Source organism: Triturus cristatus, chromosome 2_1 (genome assembly GCF_964204655.1).
Source record: "Triturus cristatus chromosome 2_1, aTriCri1.1, whole genome shotgun sequence".
NCBI lineage: Eukaryota > Metazoa > Chordata > Amphibia > Caudata > Salamandridae > Triturus > Triturus cristatus.
The window spans coordinates 227,950,396-227,971,041 of NC_140581.1; the positions used below are offsets into that span (position 1 = coordinate 227,950,396).

At 43.7% G+C, this 20,646-nt stretch overlaps 1 protein-coding gene across 25 annotated transcripts in view; it reads left to right on the plus strand.

Annotated features, from left to right (window-relative positions):
• Nucleotides 1-20,646, plus strand: part of NEDD4L (NEDD4 like E3 ubiquitin protein ligase) — a 1,669,848-nt gene that overhangs the window by 1,387,350 nt on the left and 261,852 nt on the right. For all 25 annotated transcript variants that reach the window (XM_085630299.1, XM_085630340.1, XM_085630265.1 and 22 more), the window contains one exon: nucleotides 9,876-9,946. In XM_085630299.1, the coding sequence (XP_085486425.1) occupies nucleotides 9,876-9,946 (71 nt within the window). The remainder of the gene's footprint in view (nucleotides 1-9,875; nucleotides 9,947-20,646) is intronic.

The following is a 20,646-nucleotide window of genomic DNA, read 5'->3' on the forward strand; positions in this document are numbered from 1 at the left end:
CTGTGGTGGTTCGCAAAGTGGCAGAAGTCCTGAAATTAGCAATCCCTACTGATGATACTAGAATTAATCTTTTTACAAATGTTTTGCATCCTCAGCCAACTACCTGTGAAAGCTTATTCATTTTCAGTGAAACCCTAACTGGCAACATGGTCAAAACTGTTCTTAGCTGTGAGTCTCATCATTTTAAGACGTACCAGATATGCTACCCTAGGTTTTTGGCAAAGTATCTGACTCAGAGAGCCTTTTAGAGCAAACCTCCATAAATAAGGTGAACCTGAATTCTTTTCCACAATACCATCAGAAGGGAATCTAAATGAAGTGGAGAGTGAGTTGTTGTACACATGCCCTTTGGGACATGGCTCATAAGGTGTGGTCCGCCTAGGTGGTAAGACATGTACAATGCCTCTGATCAGACCGTACAAGATAGACAGGGCCTACCGAAGTACGTTCTTGGTTTGGGATTTTAGACTACAGATCATGTTTTCCATGCTCTTGGCTTCAATATCATTATCAGGAAACATGCTTTGGTGCACTCCACCAGCTTCCCTGAGAACCACCAGGCCTCTTTAATGAACATACCCTTCTATGCATTCTAAGCTTTTCAGCAAGAAGGCTAATAGTCTTATTGAGATTTAAGGACAATAGAGCTACTGTCTACCTACTGGGGTTACTTACCCTTCCTCACCAGTTTCTTCAGCAACACAGAAAATGTTGAACATACTTGATGGGTATCACTGGTGGCAACCCTCTCAGCCATGCAGACTTTTCATGGTGGAAGAAACATTGGTGGTGCCAAAGGGCAGAGTGAATAACAGCACTCCTCATCCTCCTGCTCTAGGCACTGCTGCCAAGCCTCTGTAGTGCATCTATCCTTCAGCCATCTGTTGACATCGGTAGGTGACAGAATCCAGCACTGCCACCTTACTGGATCTGCATCATGTTGGGCCTATGGGTCGTCCAAATTGTCCAGTTTGGCTATGCCCTTCATTCTCTGTATATTCCTCTCCATGTCCCCCTAGTTTACACTCGGATATCAGTGGAACATGCCAGTTTTCTGTTCAAAGAGGTGCTGATGTTTCATGCAAAAGGGACAATTGAACTTGTGCCTGAGATGGAGAGAGGGCTGTGTAGATTCTCTCAGTACTTCCTGGTCCTCAAGAAGGATTGAGTCCGAGTGATTCTGATCTCAGATTCTGGATTTGTTTAATCAGAAAGTAGAAGTTCAAAATAATAATCCTTGTCCAGGTCCTGTTGGTTTTGGACCCCAAGGATAGGATGGTGCACCTGCAGGAAACATACTTTCAGGTGTCAGTCCTGCAGTCCCACAGTTAGTACCTCTGTTGGGTCAGACCACTTCCAATTTCTGATACTCCCCTTCGGTCTTTCATCCGCCCCTAAGGACTTTATAAAGTGATGGTGGACCTGCAGGAAACATACTTTCATGTGTCAGTCCTGCAGTCCCACAGTTAGTACCTCTGTTGGGTGGTGGGGTCAGACCACTTCCAATTCCTGATACTCCCCTTCGGTCTTTCATCAGCCCCTATGGACTTTATAAAGGTCAATAGGGCATTTGCAGCACCTCTTTGCAGGTTGTGGATACACATATTCATATACTTTAGTAATTGGTTGCTGAGGTCAGGCTCGCTCAGCTAGTCTCAGACCACTGTCCCGTCCATTATAAGCTAATTCAGTCAAGCTGCTGTTTTGGGCTGGAAAGGTGTGGAGCTTCTTGGGCTCTTGGCATCATGCAATCTTCTGTCACCTTGCGCCCATTAGCACATGCAGGCCCTTCAGTAGAATGTGTGGCTATAGTGGGCTCAGCAATTTAATTCCTTTTTGATACTATCTGTGTGTTTGACGAGGGGGCTCAGGACTTTTGGTTGTACAGGCTGTTTTCCTTCCCTCCTCCTGAGCTCACAGTAGGACAGATGTGTCTTCTTGGGCTGGAGAGGCCAGCTGCATGAGGTGGATATCAGAGGTATCTAGTTTCGGATAGAGTAGCATCATCATCATCATCATCATCTTTTTCTGGATCTATGAGCCATTGGTTTTAATCAAAAGACCTTTCTGCTTTCTTCAAGGACAGATCAATACAGGTGCTGACAGACAACATGACTGCCATGCGGTACTGCAATAAGCAAGATTGAGTGGGGTCTTGTGCCGTCTGTCTCAAGGCTCTCAGGCTATGGTGATGTCTCATCATTCACCTTGTGGGATCACTCAACTTCAGGGCAAACGATATTAACAGGTGTTAGCATGCTGATCACAAATTGTGTCTGCACCCGAAGGTGATGCAGGCTTTCTTCTCTCAGTGGAGCACACGCTTGGTAGATTGGTGTTAGAGGGTGCAGGAATTACGTGACCAATTATGCGTTACGCACAAATGTATTGTTATTCAGATTCCAGATCAAACAAAACAAAATTCTTAGAGTTTCTTGGGAGAGTTTGCTCTTATTCTTGAGTTTACGTCTTTCTTCACCCGGGTGCCTTTCAAGCAGCACGGGAGGCACCGAAAAAGCAAGGAAAGGAAAAATAATGTCAGTGCGGTACGCCGATACTGCTATGTGGGAGAGGGAGTGAGGGGGACAACACCCTTTCAACACAGAGTACAGCGTGTATCAGAGCAGGAGACCGCCACCGTGAGGGTTAGAGGAAGAAAACCGCGCCTGGGTTTCTATAGAATTCCCTGGGGGTATCCTTCCTCTCCACTGGAGGATATTGCTCCTGCCCGCCTCCCGCTGGAACCATGCATGTACCTGTGCAAGCCACGTTCCTCCAGGAACGCGGATGCGCGACTCGTGGGGTTGTTGGCCTCCTGGCTTTCTGTCACGGGGCTCGTCCCTATAACCTGGTTTCTCCAGCTCCGCTTCGCTTACACTCCGTCCCCTGGATCGTTGGATGGTCTCTTCAGGCTCTACTAGCGAGGCTTCTTCCTTTGGGTTCTCGACAACGAATGCTCCTCCATGTCTGACTTCCTCTTCTTCCTTCGGCGTGCCGTAGCTCTACCTCCAGGGTGTGTAGCTTGTTCCTCCTTCGTCTTCCGAGGTTTGGCTGTTAAAGGGCCCGTAGTACCGGACCTCTGGATCGTTCCCCGTGTATTTTACATCATACAGGGGTCCCGGGGGCTGCAAATGAAACAGAGGCATGGGCCATTGAGGTAGGGTCTCTTCTTCCTCTATGGGATCGGGGTCTAAGGGGGCTAGATCCTGACAATCGGTGGGTGGGTCGGCTGCACCCTTAGTAAACTACTTCTGACAACAGTCCGCTCCAGCCTTCTGCGCTATAGTTTCCTCTTGGAGGAAACGCATTCTGCCTTTTGTGGGATTTTGGCCTCCTGTACGCATTTCCACCTCCTCTGCTGATCCTGCGTATAGAACATTTGCCCTTTCTGCAGAGGTCCCGCACCACCCAAATTAATTTTGATTTGTTGCTGAACTCTATTTTAGCTGGTAATAGAACTCTGTTCACTTTACACTGGCGGTGAAGTGCTTGTGCGCCTCCTTTCAACGTAGTGAAACTGGAGTACTCCTAATTGGCCTAGTTAACTTATCTTCAAGCCCCAGTTTGTGTACAGACTCACTACTCGTGAGCCGATTTTCTCCCATTTGTAGCAGCAGTACAATTTTTTTTAACGATAGGACCAGCATACTAAATGACATATGACAATAATAAACACAACAGGGAATCTAGATTCCCCCCCTAAAATCCAACCCGTACCCCCCTCCCTCCACCCACATGGCAGTGACAGACAGGTGGCCTAGTACCTCCGACCTAGGTGGGGAAACTAACAGTGTACTCATAACTTGTGTATAAGTCATGTATGCAAAAGTCCCTTTTAGAAAGTTAACCATTGCCTTGCCTGAAGTACCCGGAAGCTGAAATCACATTTTGCTCTCCAGCTTCTACCAGCCAGTAATTGGCATTTCAGTAGGCATGAATAAGGTGTGAACCTGCTCCCAGGACAGGGAACAAAGGTCTGGAGAGATGATGATGTGCCTTGACAGGATGGCCTCTGAGCTGGGCCCAAGGACTTGATTACTTCGAAGAGGCCTACCCTGTCACAAGCAGATGTAACTAACACCCAGGCCAACACCCTTATTTTATGTCTCCAGCAAGATGTGTGCCTCTTATTGACATCACAGTGTCATATCCTGCTGGAGTTTCAAGACCTGCTTGATGGGTCTGCTGGGTTGTTTAATATGACATTGGAAGCACACTTCAAAGGAGGTACATAGGGTGCCGAAACAATCTGGTTGTTGAAAGCTCAGCTTTTGTCCTCCCAAACGTCTTTCCCATAGTACATGCCGGCAGTCACACTCCCAGCCCAAGTTCAGCGTGGCCAAATCCTTTGGCCTTCTTGAAAATGCCCACCGTGTGTAAGGTTCCCTCTGGGAAACTTAGCCAATTGGTTATGGCATACCCAAGGGTCATTCCCACTCACTAGCTCAGGGGTCTCCAACCTTTTCTGTAGTGAGAGTTACTTCTGATCAAGGAAAGTCTTCAGGAGCTACTAGCACATTTTATACCTGTAAAATAGTGACTACACTATGACCACCCAAAGCAAGATTTTCAGTAGTTACCACCCAAGTATACCAAGTGCGGTTACCAGCAGAAATGCTGGGGAAAAGTTCTTCAATATTAAATTCCTCCCCTTGACTTATGAATTTACATTCAAATCTTGACATACCCATTGGCTCAAAGGACATAACCACAGCAGTACGTCTATCCCAGCTCAGTTGAATTATCATTCACCAGTTTCTGAAAATGCACATTTTTCTATCTAATACTACTTTCCACTGTGGGCAAACAAACAAAATTTTCCAGAAGAAACCCCATTTTTGAAAACTAAAACTGCCTTTAAAATACCAGTTATCAGTTTTTGAGAAATGCACAGTCTCAAAACATCAGCTTGTCATTATCATGTACTCCCATGTACAAATGCCTCATATGGCAGACTACTTTGAATTCTCAGGTATTAGTCATATGCCATGGATGCTCACCATTGGTATTGGAAACAATGGTCCTAGACTTCTTTAAAGCTACAATTCAGATATGAAAAACATTCATTAGTCAAAGGGCATCCGGTACATATAGAATTAGCATTGGATCATTAATGTACCACCGTTTTGTTTACAATCCAAACGAGTATATCCTCAAAAGACACAAAGGCACAAAATATCTCTCCAATAGTGACTGTTTATTATTTAGTTACTTTTATAACAGAGCCTCATATTCAATGCTCCAAATAGAGAAAGAGGTTGCTCCAAGGGGAGTGTGAAAAAGGAAAGTGCTCGTGAGGTAGGACAGATATAAAGGAGGGGAATCCAAAAGGCAAATTCAATAACCAATCAATTACACATTCTGGTATCCTTAGTAAAACTGGTTGTGGTTCATAGTGGCACCATTTTTAGATAGGCCTGTCCCTTATGGATTTAGAAATATTAATTTCATGATTTTCTGATGACGCACAGAGAACATTCATCTGTGAAAAGGCAGGGCTGGGATGATATAAGGTACAGGCCCACTGGGGGAAGAGTGTCGACGTTTCGACCCAAGTGCAATGAAGGTAATTTATATCCTATGCAGGCGGGTCTTCCTCAGGAAGGGGGGAGGGGAGGCAACCTAAGGTGAGGTACAGTCAGGATACAGCCCCTGAGGAAGACCCACCTGCATAGGATATAAATTACCCTGATTGCACCACGGTCGAAACGTCGACATTCTCCCCCAGTGGGACTGTACCTGATATCATCCCAGCCATCCTTTTCACAGATGAATGTTCTCTGTGCATTATCAGAAAATCATGAAATGAATATTTGTAAATCCATAAGGGACAGGCCTATCTGTAAAACTGGTGCCACTATGAACCACAACCAATTTTACTAAGGATACCAGAATGTGCAATTGATAGGTTATTGAATTTGCCTTTTAGATTCCCCTCCTTTATATCTGTCCTACCTCATGAGCACTTTCCTTTTTCACACTTCCCTTGGAGTAACCTCTTTCTCTATTTGGAGCATTGAATATGGTGATCTGTTATAAAAGTAACTAAATAATAAACAGTCACTATTGGAGCGATATTTTGTGCCTTTGTGTCTTTTGAGGATATCCTTGTTTGCATTGTAAAGAAAATGGTGGTACATTAATGATACAATGCTAATTCTATATGTACCGGATGCCCTTTGACTAATGAATGTTTTTCATAACTGAATTGTAGCTTTAAAGAAGTCTAGGACCGTTTTCCTATACCAATCGTTACCCAGGTCCGTGGACAATTGTGGGTTAACCCATTATATCATAATGGATGCTCACCATAGCACCACGGATGCATGGGTCATGCCAGTAATGCCCACCATTATACTAGGGCCGCAGTTGTGCCAAGGCAGGAATCCAGAAGGATCAGGGATAAGACCACATATGAGTCATGACCATTAATATGCCAGGAATAGGTACATATTGGCCAGTCATGCTCAGAGTAGGTTTAGGATGGCTGCCAGCATACCACAACTAGACCAAAAATACTAAAATAGTCAAGGATGACAATTATTATGCCACTGGCACTATTATGTCAGGAATGGACACAATTATGCCAAATATAACACTCTTATGATGGGGCTAGCATATATATTTGGCGGTTCTTGGCACCAGGCATAGTTTCAGGAAGCAATAGTGTTTATTATGGGCACACACAAACGTTGATGAATCTTAAACTTTCTCTGATCTGGATCATACCCTGTTCTCCTCAGTTCTTGAGCTGATCATGCATCTAACTGACACATTTTCACTCGGACTCCTGCAGTCCCACACTTTGGTGGGTCAGCACTGATTACAGCTCAGGATACTGCTGCCATACTTTTTTGATGGTGCACTGTTCACATACATGTTGCGACTGATAATGGAGGGACTACAACATGGTCAATCTCCTTGTAGCTTAATTATACTGAGATTTGATACAGACTGTCACGTAGCAGGTCCTATAAGCCGGCACAGTGTGTGTTTGAGTGTTAGTATGAGTTACTGTGATAAGTTTGGCTGGCTGTCACTCTTAGGGTCTTGAGATGATCAGTGCTGCCTTCTTTAATAGGTACCTACTCTCTGAAATTGATACTGGGCTTGACCTCACCTCAGAGAGCTACTTTGAAGGTACTGGTGAGCTACCAGTAGCTCCCGAGCTACTCGTTGGAGACCCCTGCACTAGCTCATGCCAGGCATGAATGTGACACCCACTTCAGATCACTCCTGGATCTGTGGACAATCACAAGACAAAACCTGCTGTCTGAGACCTGAGAATAGCCCTAAAGGACTGAATCTGCCATCCCTCTTGTACCCAGAAAAAAGAAGTGGACTCCAAGGGTCATAAGGCTGATCTTGTGGTCAAGCTGCAGGGATACAACAAGCTACAAGAAGTCTTTCCTGATCAGTGGCAGTGGGACCTGGACTGGACTCTGTCTGCCACCTTGTGAGTCTCTGAGTGCCTCTCCTGAGGTAGAAGTTTAATCTTCTGGTGGATTGGGACTAACAGGACTAAAGTCAAAAGGTTAAACCTTTACCAGGATCTTTGACCAGGTTAGAGTATTGGATCTGCACTCAGTCGTGGTCAGCGTCATATTGCGCTTAGGTCCATTCTGCTATGAAAATTGAGTATCACTTGCACCTTGTGCATCTTGCTGCTATTTCTACTTAAGACTTTGAGAAAATCATATCTGTTTCCCCTTATTGGATAGTTGTCTTTGTGATGTCATTTTGTTCATTAAATGTTACTGGTTTTCTAATTCATTTTGGGATAATTATTGTTTTGCTTTTCAACTTTATTACTGTTTACGTACTGCATAAATAAATATTGCCTCTCAGCTCTGTGCCACAGCTACCAGGGGTTGAGTTCCGGTTATTTGAGTGCCTTTATGGTTTCACCTTGACAGGGGTTGTGATTATTACTTAAGGTGGGTACTTTACCTCCATCTCCCCCAATAACGTATTTCCTACACTGCTGATCCTGATGAAGTGAGGCAAGATAGAGCACGGCTTAAGAATCTGCTGCCTCAGCGGCAAGGCAGGGTGCTGCACCTAAACCTCCCCAATTTACTACTTTCTGCATGGAGACTGAGCAGAACCATTTGAGAGGTTTGATCTACTATCAGATGTGACAAATGTCCTTTTGAATGCTCGCTGTTCTACTACTAAATCTGTATATTCAGGTCACTAGTCCAAGATTGTCGCCTGGTGTGAGGAAACTCTGTTTGACCCACTGCATACTAAATGATCTGCTTTTCTTTGGTATTAACTATCTTCAGCTGCTGTGGGTACCTTGCAGAGTTACTAGCTGGTTCTGGTGGCTTTTCTTTGGCTGATCAGCCTCCATTGTTAAAATCCCCCATTGTGATGAGTTTATTAAAAAAGCTTTCACATGTTTCTTCCTGCTCCCTCCGTTATGCCTACGTGAAATTTCAGTTTGGTTCTAGCATTCTTGATGTTTGCTCCTTTTCATTGTCAACATAGTTGTATTCTAGGACTCTTGAGCTGGAAGACCCTGTTTTTCATTGCAATGACATCTACCCATTGCATCAGCGAACTACAGGCATAGTCAGCCTCCCTATACTACCTTTTTTGACAAGCTGGTGATTAGGAGTTTTTTCAAAAGTGGCGTCGCCTTTCCATGTGGGGCAGTCCATAATGCACCCTGCGTTTTTGTTTTTCTCCACCACGTCCTTCTGATGCGTAGGAAAGACTTCACTGGTTAGAGCCAAGGCATGTCCTTAGTTTCCACATTGTGTAGGTCTAAGAAGAGCAGTGTAGATGATGAGCTGTTCTTCAGGTTCGGCGTTGTGAAGAAAGGAAAGGCAGTCCAGAAAAAGACTTTATCACAATGCTTTGGCGAAAAAATAATCCTCCTGAGGGCTTCAGAACTCAATCCCCCAGAACAAAAGCTGCAGCTACTGACCTAACTCAGGGCATTCCAGTTTTGGATAGCTGCCAAGCAGCCATGTGGACATCCTCTCCATACATTCACCGGGCACTACTATATAGCACAATTTTGCAGTTCAATTCTGCATACCTTCCTGTTGCAAAGTCCACTCCTCGGACCCACCTGTTTGGACTTGTAGATTGCTCTGGTATTGATTCACAAAATGAGAAATCTGTGGATAGAATTATCCATCAGATGAATAAGTTCTATACCTGCAGTAACACTCTTTCTGGTGGAGACACAATCAAACTGCAGAATGCTCACCACCCACTCTCCCTTTCTGTGAAGTAGACTTTATGGATTTAATAAGGTTCTACATTTACCACACTACCATCTGCAGTTAATTCTGTCCAAGATGCTCCATGTCTTTCGGCTCGGAAAGAAATGATGATTGAACTGACGTCAATGGGCAAGGGGCTACGTTTTTGTGGCTCCGTCTCCTCCTGTTTGGAAGCGGATGGAGTTGCAGAATGCAGATGATGCCATCTCTCGGCATGCAAGAACTATTGCCAGAATTTCCAGTTCCAGTCTGCCACTGTGAATCTTTACAAGAGGAAAAATCTGCAATTAGATTATCCACCATGAAGAGCATTACTGATGGTAAGTAACTTATGGTTTTCCTTCCTAATATTCAAAAAGATGATTTTATGACACTACACAAACAATGTGGTGCCTTTCATGTCTTCATTCTATTCACTTTTCTTTGTGTTTTGATTAGTTTTCCACTTTTAAACAGTTAAACCTCAGTTATCTCTTTTGGTCCTCCCGACATCTAACTGCATTCTGTGTCCTTCAACAGTCCTAACGAAGATATCTACTATTGCATTAGATTTCTTTTCAACATTTCCTTTTGATGCATGCTTGCTGGAACCAAACTATGGAACTGGTCTAATGTTAACATATATTACTGTTTTAGGATTTTTCATCAGGCCCTTTTACAAAATGATGTTGGGGAAGCAAATAACGTTAAAAGATATGGAGTCTGTGGTAAGTAAATACCTACTACTTAGTGGAAAATGTCAATTGCATTTCCAGAAATTCCAAAATGTGTATTATGTGTTTTGCAACCACAAGATGCAAAAGAGATTGAAAATATGACAAAGATTTCAGGTGATTTAGATACCAAGATATCTTTTTCAAGGCCTTGCTCAAGCGAGTCTTCATCACGTTTGAAGTAATGTCTATTGACAAAGTACTGTCCTGACAGTAATGGGTTAAAAGCCTGATCTAAATGGCTGTATTTCATGTGGCCGGGTGTTTTTTCGTGCACCAATGAATGTGACTTGGTGTTCGGCTAAAAAGCATGGAATGTATATATCACCTTATATTACATTGTTGCTTTCTAAAATTGTTCAACAGTCATTCTTTTGTTGTAGTTGTCTCTCTTTGAAAGAGGCTTTCCTATAATAGAGAATTTGGTTTCCTTTAGAAGTCAGTTGAGTTGAGTGCCCCTTCTTGTATTTGGGTATTATTATTACGACCCTTTTTCATTTGGAAATCTTTATTCAGAGGTTTCCCATATGTATGATATTACAATACAATACTTATTTTTGTGTAAATACAGTTAATGTGATTTGTTAAAAGAGCATATAAAAACTTACCTACCAAAGCACAGGGAAAAAGTCTCCAAGTTGTTGTCACCCAAGCGTAGTATTCAAAAGTCACTATGGCAACTGTCCTGCAGTTCCATAGCACTGAGGATCCAGAGACATACTGTATACGTCGTCTCTGGGCATCTGATCCTAATACATTTGGCCAGTAGTGGAGAGAGAATCACTGTGCAGCTCCCTTGCTTCCCACTCAATCAGTTTTTTTAATGCATGTACTGTTCTGCTTCCGCTATTTGAGCTGGGAGGTTGATCATTAAAAGTCTAGTTCTGATGTTGCTTTTGAATCTGCTACCACCTTCTTCAGGGTAGTGTCACATGATTACCTGCATGAGGAAGATTTTTCCACTGAAAAACATATTTATATTTACTTGACGATCTTGAGCACTTCTGTTAGATCTCCCATTCTTTATTGTTTTTAGGGTACACGTTTTAGATCTAGAACCTCTTATTATAGACCTCCCTGTAGAAGAAAAAAGCCTATTTGTATTGGCCCTATTCCGCATCACCAACGTTAAGAATTCCAGAGAGACTCTCAGTTTGAGCTCATGCGTGAGACCTCTTTTGATATTGTACAGTGGGCAGATGACTCTCTTAAACCAAGCAGTTCATTCACAGGGCATCTTTCTACTAACTGGAATTGCTCATTTGCTTTCTACACACTTGTACACAGTATTCTCACCAGTTGTGATGAACCAGTTTTGATAGTCCCACCAATGAGTTTACATTTCTGTAGCTGTCTCCACTGTCTTAACTTTGTTTATACATCTGAGGTCTCTATACCATAAACATGTAACCTCTTAATTATTAGGTAACGTTCAAAGTACATAATACTTAACCTTTGTTTCCATTACTACAGTCTAGCAGTTTTTACTGTACATAAACATTGCAAGTCACATATGGTAATCCAGTAAATATTGTTGAAGTTCCATCTCTTCTTTCTTTTACCACTGTGTTGCTGTCCCAGGCAATGAATTCAATTTAGGCCAAAATCACAAAGACGCAATACAAATACACACATTTGTGCATTGTAGATTTGGATGGCTGTGTGCAATTTTGAGGATTTGCAAAACTCTTATTTCAGCATCAGCAAATAACTGCATAAGTTAAGGGTTTCCAGGGTACTCCCACTGAACAAGGTAGAAACACGTTATGGGTCCATTTCGTCCTCAGTACAGATTTAATACCTCCATGTGTCGCCCCATGCTGTGCAATCAGCACCGATGAGCACCTTGTTGGTCCTTGTCTGCAGTAGCACAGCAGGTTTTGTTTCTTTCTCAGTGTGGATTACATGTCCTACCCAAGTTTTTGAGCAAAATACAATACTCCCATAAGAATGTATCACATATTAAGTTGCATGTTACAAACAGTACTTTTGATCGAAGACATTGACCATAGGACAGGGTAGCTGGGCATCTCTCCTCACTATTAGTGTAGTATTTGGCCATCAGTCTTTCATTTACCTGTTTTGTCAAAGCTCTGTGATTTTCTTTTTTTTGCTGACCTCTCGACTGTTTGACTGCTGTTTATACATCACCATGTTGTTCAGAGTTTGACCTGGTGGCTAATGTAGTGTCATCCATCTGTGGTGTGCCTTCACTCTTCTCAGCTACAATGGTGCCTAAAGACTCTGCATGTAAATATAAAATTAGCTCATAATTACGTGTACATGTAACTTCACTTCAAGAATTAACCAGTTCCATTCCCTTCTAACATACGCTGGCCATGTGTATTTATAATGTATTTATGAATCTTCATTGAGCTTCATGTTGGATGTTGCCTTCATAGAGACATCTCACATCAGCACAAACTCTAAATGTAACTGTAAAAAAGCATCACACTATGACGTGCTATCCTGAAATGATATATACACAACCAATGCCATTATGAACAATGTTCTGTTTGTGAATAAATATATACTGTAGATACTTTGATTTTTGCAATGTAAAGTTTTGACATGGACATCCCCTGTGTTATAAAAAGCAGTTAAATGTGAACATTTGTTGTGAAAATGGAATGTTTATAAATATCCTCAAATTTACACTTTTGGGGACCTTCATCATATTTACAAGTCACACAAGCCTCACTTCACAAAAGTGTGTATTATGTTCCAATGTATGAAAAACTACGTTCAAAGATCAAGGAAGTATCCATATATGTGGCAAATTAGGAGACCTCTTTTTCTCCTTGGAACTAGGGTCATCTAAGTGAGTTGAATGTTCTTCATAGAGCATTGTTGATTACATCTACAACACCTGAAGAAGAGAGGTACCCGAAGCATGTAATACTGCAGGGAAAGAAGGAATGGATAAAATTTGTGTTGACCTGGGGTTAAGAGCCCATTTGCAGGCCTGCTTTTTAAATTCATATGCGTTTATTTTTTCTTGAGGATTTCCAGTATTACATAAGGAAATAGACAAATAGCATCTGGAGCTATGAAAGCAACCAAATGCTGGTGATCCACTTAACAGGTCAGTAACTTACTATTCTCTATCAAGTAAATTATGTTGTAGTTCTCTTCCTCCTTGCCTGAAGATAAAGTTCACCAGGACCAAAGGTGCCCTTGTTATTGACCATATGCATTAGCTGCCTCAAACAGAAATGTTTGCTTCATTATAATCGAACTGCACTGTTTGTCACGATATTATGAAAACTGTAGTTCGGCATGTCACATTCCAGTATTACATAGGCATTTAGTTGTTCTTGGTAATTGTCTTTGTTTTTTCTTAAGGCTGTTCACTTGTTTCTTTGTCCACTTCTCTTTTAACTTTGCAAGCAGAGGCTATAGCTCAATATTTGTGTGATTCAAGTATGCAATTATTTATTTTGGAACTGTCACTATCAATATATGACGCTATAGCAGATGACCATTGGCAACTGCCGATTAGTGGCTCTAGATCACACGCTGCTTGCCAACTTGCAGCTTTTGTTTATATTGCAAGCTTTATCCTCCACCACTACAAGGCTGCCTTTAGTTGCAGTGAATTTGTATTTTGAGACCTCAGCTTTGACGCCCAAGAAATTATATATTATCCAAATGTATGTGTGTAAATTAGATGAACTAGATGTTTTCATTGAAGCAAATGCAGACCTCTGGTACATCAGTTCACCATTAATGAATGTCCAGAGTGCCGAATACATAATGGATTTTTACTGTTTAGATTAATTAATGTAGTAAATTTATATTAGTTGATATTTGTCATGGATCCCAGCCTACCTGACCTTAACTTTGGAGTCCTCTGCTTTATAAAAAGCTTTTAAGTTGGTATTGGCCTCCGATAGTGGTAACATACTTGCATGTGTGGCTGTAGATACACATGCTTTGCATACTTCCACCATCGAGTGTTGGGTTTGGATGTGTGTAGTTTGTAATTCTTTGAAGAACTGTTTTGAGCCAGGTTATTTTTCCACCATCAGGTTCGGTACTGTGCTCCCTTATTCCGACTCGAGGCCACTTCAGACTCCTTTTGGTTCGTAATTCTCACCCGTACCCTCGTCAGTATTGTTCTCGAAATCATTACCACCCTCTGTGTTTCAAAAGAAGAAAATGGTCCGACGGGCTTCAATCGTGACTTGCTGGGCCTCTCATTTCAGGGCTTTGCTTCTCTCCATTCTGCTTCGATGATGGCCGGCTGTTGAAAAAACTCCCTTCGAAGTACCTGTGGACCAACCAACATCAGGTCTGCAACTTCTGCCTATCCCCCGACCACCAGGAAGAAGACTGTGAGGCCTACAAATCCTTTGGGTCGAAGAAAACTCTTCAGGATCGAAGAGCCCGCCGCAGAGATGTGCAGCAATGGGATTTCGATGAGGGACTTTCATCTTTGCCCAAGATGTCGAACAGTTATCTGCGATTCAGTTATCAACACCGATCTGACCCTGTTCAGTGTTCTGCGAGTCCTGACAACCCAGTCCTCCCACCTTAAAAACACTCGGGGCTAATCGAGCATAAAACTCCCAGGCCATCACTGCAAACAGGCCATGGTCTTCACCGAAAATCAGATTCGGGCGCCCTGCCCTCCATCTCTGCTCTGAAATGCATCCCAAAACCCTCCATTGCAGCTTTGAGCCGACCGTATCACCTTCTGCACCGAAAACTCAAAAAATGCTCCTCTGTGGAGCCAAATCCTCCATAGAATGAAGGAGAAACTTGATGCCAAGCAAAAGCAGATACATATTCTCCCTACTGGGCATATCCTGGTTAAAGCAGTGTCTCCAGCACTAGCTCCACTGCCACCCAAGCGACTATTCTTCTTTTGAGAAGTAATTGATCTGCCTGTGCCACCTAAGAAAAAAAACTGATAAAGCAACCAGTCCCTTACTTCCTCCTTCTCCTTCACCACCACCCTCTAGCCCCCCTCCTCTACCATCTTCACTCTTCTCTTGATCCACAGCTTGACCTACTTTGGATAACCCCTAAGGGGTCCCCACAGGGGGAGCAGGGAACAGAAAACTACATCTTTGATGCACGGCAGGTACCAGAGGTAGACCCTCCAGAGGAAACGGATCCCAATCTATACCTGGCCAGGCCATCGCCGCCTATCAGGACATATCAGTAAGCCTGCTGCGAAGAGGATTTCCTCTTTCAGACCCTCTCCACCACACATAGGGCAGACCAGTATCTCCCGATGCTCAAGGCTATACTTCATCATACTGATGACCTTTTTAAAAACCCTACGCGAGCACGCAGCATCTCTCCCAGGGTCAATAGGAAATATAAAGCATCCGCTTCAAACACAATTTACATTAGGGGGCAATCTCCACCAGATCCTCTAGTGGTCACCTTTTTTTTTTTTCTTTCTTTTTTTATTGTTACACCCCAGAGGAAACAAAATACAGAGATGAGATAGTCCTACCACTGCAGACCCAACCCCTTCCCCCCCCACCACCCCGTTCGTAAAACAAAAAAGAAGAGTTAAACGCTAGATGGAACGAACCAATTAAATCATTTCTCTGGTGAACTTTCATGATTTAAGGAGTTTACAAAATACAAAAATCACATATAAGTAAACAATGTCTTGGCAACCGTACTGGGCTAGGATTAATCAATGAAGAAGAACCTATGAATTGGCTTACGACTTATAACTTTAACCTCCAGCACTAGCAGCCTTGATATGTGATTGAAGATTTAAAAAAGGAGGAGAGGAAACTTGGCTTTCATGATCCCTATTGCCCTGTCTGATTAAGCCATACGATTATAGGTTCCCAAATAGCTAGGCCCTTCTTTTTTCCCTTGATGCCTTTTTTAGCATAGATAGCCTTCTCGAGATGACAAGTCGTGACTTATCTGGCCAACCACTTGGAGAACAATGGAGGATTTGCATCTATCCATGCAGAAGCTATACAGATTCGCAAAACTGTCATGGCTACAAAGATAAGTGCCCCACCGCTCTTTCTGCTAACCTTGTCTCGGGTCCCTAGCAGGATAATCGTGGGGGTTATCTCGATGTCCTGAGAAATAACTTTCCTAAGAAAATCCTGTATTTTGGCAAGGAGTGGAATGAGTTTCGGACATGTGGCAAACATGTGTACTGAGTCTACACTAAGCTACGAACATCTAGGGCACACCGTCCCCTTGCCTGTTCCCCATTTGGCAACTCTGCTAGGTGTAATATACAAACAAAAAGCGGTTTTAAAAAATAGCGCCTGCAGTTTAGCCGAGAGTAGATCGTCCTGGGCAGATCTCAAAGCGCTAAGAAAAATACTGTGAGGAACCTCCAATTTCGATTGCCATTTGCCTGCTATTTTGGGCAGGTCGTCGGGCATTTAACTATTCAGTGCGTAATAGATAAGGCCTATCCGAGGTAAAACGGGGGCCTTTAATTTATCGTTAAGGTCTATTTTCGCAAACCCTGCGGAACCACCAGAAAATCACTTATGGGGATATACTTAAAAGCATCTTGGTCCCGCAGGCTGTATTGAATTTTAAGGTCGTTAAATGGCTTTATTCCTTCGATGGTGATTAAATCTCCCAATTTTAGTATTCCGGCTTTATACCAGTCTTGGAGATAAGAGCTCCCAAAAATAGCAGGCAAATTGGAATTCATGTTGATGGGGGGCAGTAATAATTCAGTTTCCCCAGCCCATTAATCCTAGGTACGTTGGAGAAGACTTTAAAGACACTCATCAGAGTTTTAAATCTGACCTGTTTGTAGTGCCCAAAGGACGTTTGTCGCCAAAGACATCCACGAGCCTCCTCCCCAAGTAGTAGTTGGAAGGGCGACGGGGGCTCAATAGTTGGAATAAAGGAATGTTCATATAACAATTCCATGCTGTACTGTAGGACTGAAGCCCAATAATATAGTGTTATGTTAGGGATTGCCCATCCACCCCTCTCCCTGAGATGAGAAAGATGCTTCAACGCCCGTCTAGGCTGAGAATGTGCCCTAACAAATTGTGTAAAACTGTGTAAAAATCTCTGTAGCATAATTTTATTGAACTCTAGAGGGATAGCCCGGAAGAAATAAAGTAGGTTAGGGAAGTAAGTCATCTTAATGACATTGCATCGCCCCACTATGGCTAGATGCAAGTTGTTGATTCGATTGAGCGCTCTCTTAGTGTCTGCTGCCAATGGGATTAGATTTTCTGCCACGATGACATCAGTATTTGCAGCCACAGTCACCCCCAGGTATTTCGCTTTCGGTACAACCCACCTATCCACCCAATTGATTTCTTTGTTTAAAATAATCTGTGTTTTATTCTTAAGTGCATAGCCCGAAATGTTCCCGAAGTCTTGAGCCCCCAGTTCCAGAGCAAAAATGGCGCTCTCGGGCTCCGAGGTTACTACAGCCAGGTACTACAGCCAGGTCATCGGCATAAGCCATGATTTTAGTGTCTCAGCCAGATCTACTCGCTGCCCGGATTGCTGGGTTATTTTCTATTTTTTTAATCAGAGTATCTATGTATAGGGCGAAGAGCAATGGGGAGCAAGGGCACCCATGTCTGGAGCCCCGTGAGATTTCGAACTGTTTAGTTAGCCTTCCATGTATTGATACACTGGCTGTAGGGTTGAAATAAAGGGTTTGAATAGCTTGAATTATCTTTGGCCCAAAACACATCCTTCTCATGACGCCCCAGAGAAACTGCCAGGACACGTCGAATGCTTTTTCAGCATCTAATAAAATTAGCGACATCGGGTCTCCTGTTACCTGAGCCGCGTCAAATAAAGTAATGGTCCGTTAGATGTGTTCGGTAGTGCCTTTCTTGGGAATGAATCTGTGTTGCTATTTCGACACCAGGGGTTCGATTATTGAAGAAAGTCTAACTGCAAAGAATTTGTAAAATATCTTCGAGTCACAATTAATGAGAGTGATCTGCCTATACAATCCCATTTCTAGTGGTGATTTATCTTTTTTAGGGAAAATAGCAATTTTAGCATTGAACCAGGATGCAGGTGGGGAAGCCCCGTCAAAAATGGAGACTACCAATGAAGTAAAAATAGCCTTTATTTGGGGAGCAAAGATTTTGTAAAACTCAACAGGGATACAATTAACCCCTGCAGCCTTTCCATCTTGCAAACTAGCCAAAGCTTCAGCAATATCCTCCCAAGTCGGAGGATCCTCAAGTTGGTCACGGTCTTCCGGGCTAAGTTGGGATAGAGTGATTTCATCTAAGTATTTAGTGATCTCTTTCTCTCTCAAATCTGCTGGATTGTTATTCTCCTCAGAATAAAGATTTGAATAAAACTCTTGGAATGCCCCTTGGATTTTAGTCGGATCATTGGTCACCTCTCTAGTTGAAAGTTGGCTCGAGAGTGTTTCGTTGGCTGTGGCCGGCTGTCTGGTTCTAAGAGCCAAATGATGGCCAATGAGTTCATTGCGCTCATAGTTTTTCTCCCGTGTCGAGGCCCACTTAGCTGCTACCTTCTCCGCAAAGATAGACCCAATTTCAGCCTTAAGGACAGTCACTTCAAGTTGAGCAGATTCTATTTCCGCACCGATTTGAACTGCTTGAATTAGTTTTTCCTCTGCTTTTTTTAGCTTATCTTGAAGTTCAGATATCAATATCTTTTCTCTTTTATTTTTCCTTATCGAAAACCTGAACGTCTCTCCTCGAATGCCCCCCCTTTAATGTGTCCTATACCGTCATAATTGAGGCTGACCCTACATTTAACTTGAGAAGTTCTTGGATCCATGCCTGCATGTGCATTTGATATCCTGCATCTTGGAGCAAAGCTTTCTCAAAGCTTCAATTCGGGATCTCTCTCCAATTTCCAAGTCCTCCAATATTTAAAATAAGTGGTTTATGGTCCGACATAAAGCGCGGGCAATGTCAATAGGACAATCATTCTGTTGCACTACGCAGTCATGCTTGGCTGCGGGATGGCGTCTTCCCGGAGAATATTCGGGAGCGCCTTGTTGACCTGCCTTTTGATGGGGTCCTTTTGTTTTATGCTCACGCCGACTCTGCGGTTCAGCGCCTCCTTGCGGGCTTTCGCCCCCCACCATAGACCTGTACTTGGCAGGTCTCCAGTCGTCCTATCCTGTGGTTGTTACCCCTCCTTTCTTTTTGAAACTTCCATTCAGCGTCCACAGGTTGGACTGTGCGTTTTTGGGCTAACCGTAAGCCAACTGTGGTGGTGTTCCACAGGTTGTTCTTGTATTGTCCTCTCACTGTGGTTTACCCTAAGAGGTGTTCCCCTGTTTTTTCTTAAGGGCGTGATATACCCCAGGTGGGGTACCTGTATACTATTGTGTAGCTCTGCTCCGTGCCAGGCGGGCGTAGGGGTCGCTTTGGCTCCCCACCCCCGTCTCCTGGCGTCCTTATCTTACCGTTTGGGCGGTTTTCCGTGTTGTGTCTTCTGGCACTGCCTCCCACATGCCACAGGTCTCCCCCTGCTTGCGCCTGGTGTGTGTGTCTCGTACTCCTCTTCTAACTTCCTTGTAACTCACTCCTTTCAGCGTGTTTCAACACGCTTTTTCCGAGCCTGCCACCGGTGCATTAGGCAGGTTCTTGCTCAAGCACTCGCAGCTGCGTTGGTCTCGTGGCTCGTCCTTTCTATATACATATATATATATATATATATATATATATATATATATATATACCCGCATGTTGCTGCCCACTGGTACCCATTTCATACGCCTTTTGGGTGCCTTGTACTCAGGTTTGTCGTCGTTCTGCACGGCGGGTGCCTTGTACTCAGGTTTGCCGTCGTTCTGCACAGCGGGTGCCTTGTACTCAGGTTTGCCGTCGTTCCTCATGGCGGCGCTTTCCTTTGCACGTTTTATGATACACTTCAGTGCCTTTTCATGGTGCTTCGGCAACGATGGTTCTCATGGTTCCGCTCCAGGGGGTCTTGTCTGTCCCGTTCATTCTCTTCTGTGGGGGTGCATTTCTCATGGGGGTGCATTTCTCGTCCCGGTCGGAGATGGTGGTTCCGGAGATCTGATATTGTTCTCCACAGCTGTGTGTGCACTTATTCACGGTTCCTATAGGCACCTTTGGGGCCTTGGTTGACACAACCTTCAGATGTGTCTTTCTTCCTTCGGGTGTCACCCTTATCAGTGTCTGGTGGCCTGCGGGACGGTTCGTCTTCTGAGGTTGTCCCGGGTGCTGCGCCCTGCATCTGTTTCCCTTTGGGTGCGTCTTCCGCTTGGCCTTCCAGTTGCCTTGTTGGGCAGTCCCGTGCTCGTCTCAACTATATTTTCTTGTGACTGAGTTTTGCACTTGGCGTGTGTTATGTTTCACGCCTGTTCTTCTGGGACGTTGCTCAGTTCCTGTCTTTGGCCCTTCGCCTCCTGGCTGCTGCCTGTCCGGCCGCCTTTGCGTATGCCCGCCGGGTCGGCTCTGATTATGTCACTCCAGATTGTCCTTTAGATTTTGGTTGGTGCCAGCTTAGCGCCCCATTGGGCTCTGGGAGTGGTTCTTCTTCCTTCCTTCATTATGAACTCTCTTCCTTTCTGGGATATGGTCTAGGGCCGTTATTCCATCCCGTTTTTACACGGGTGTGGTCTTGCGCCCTTCGGGTCCTCTTATGGTGCCTTTTGTTCCCATTGTCTTTTGCTCTTCTGAGCTGCTAGGTCTGCTGACTGGCTGCTCTGCCAAAGCTTTCCTTATAGTCCGTCACCCTGTTGTCGG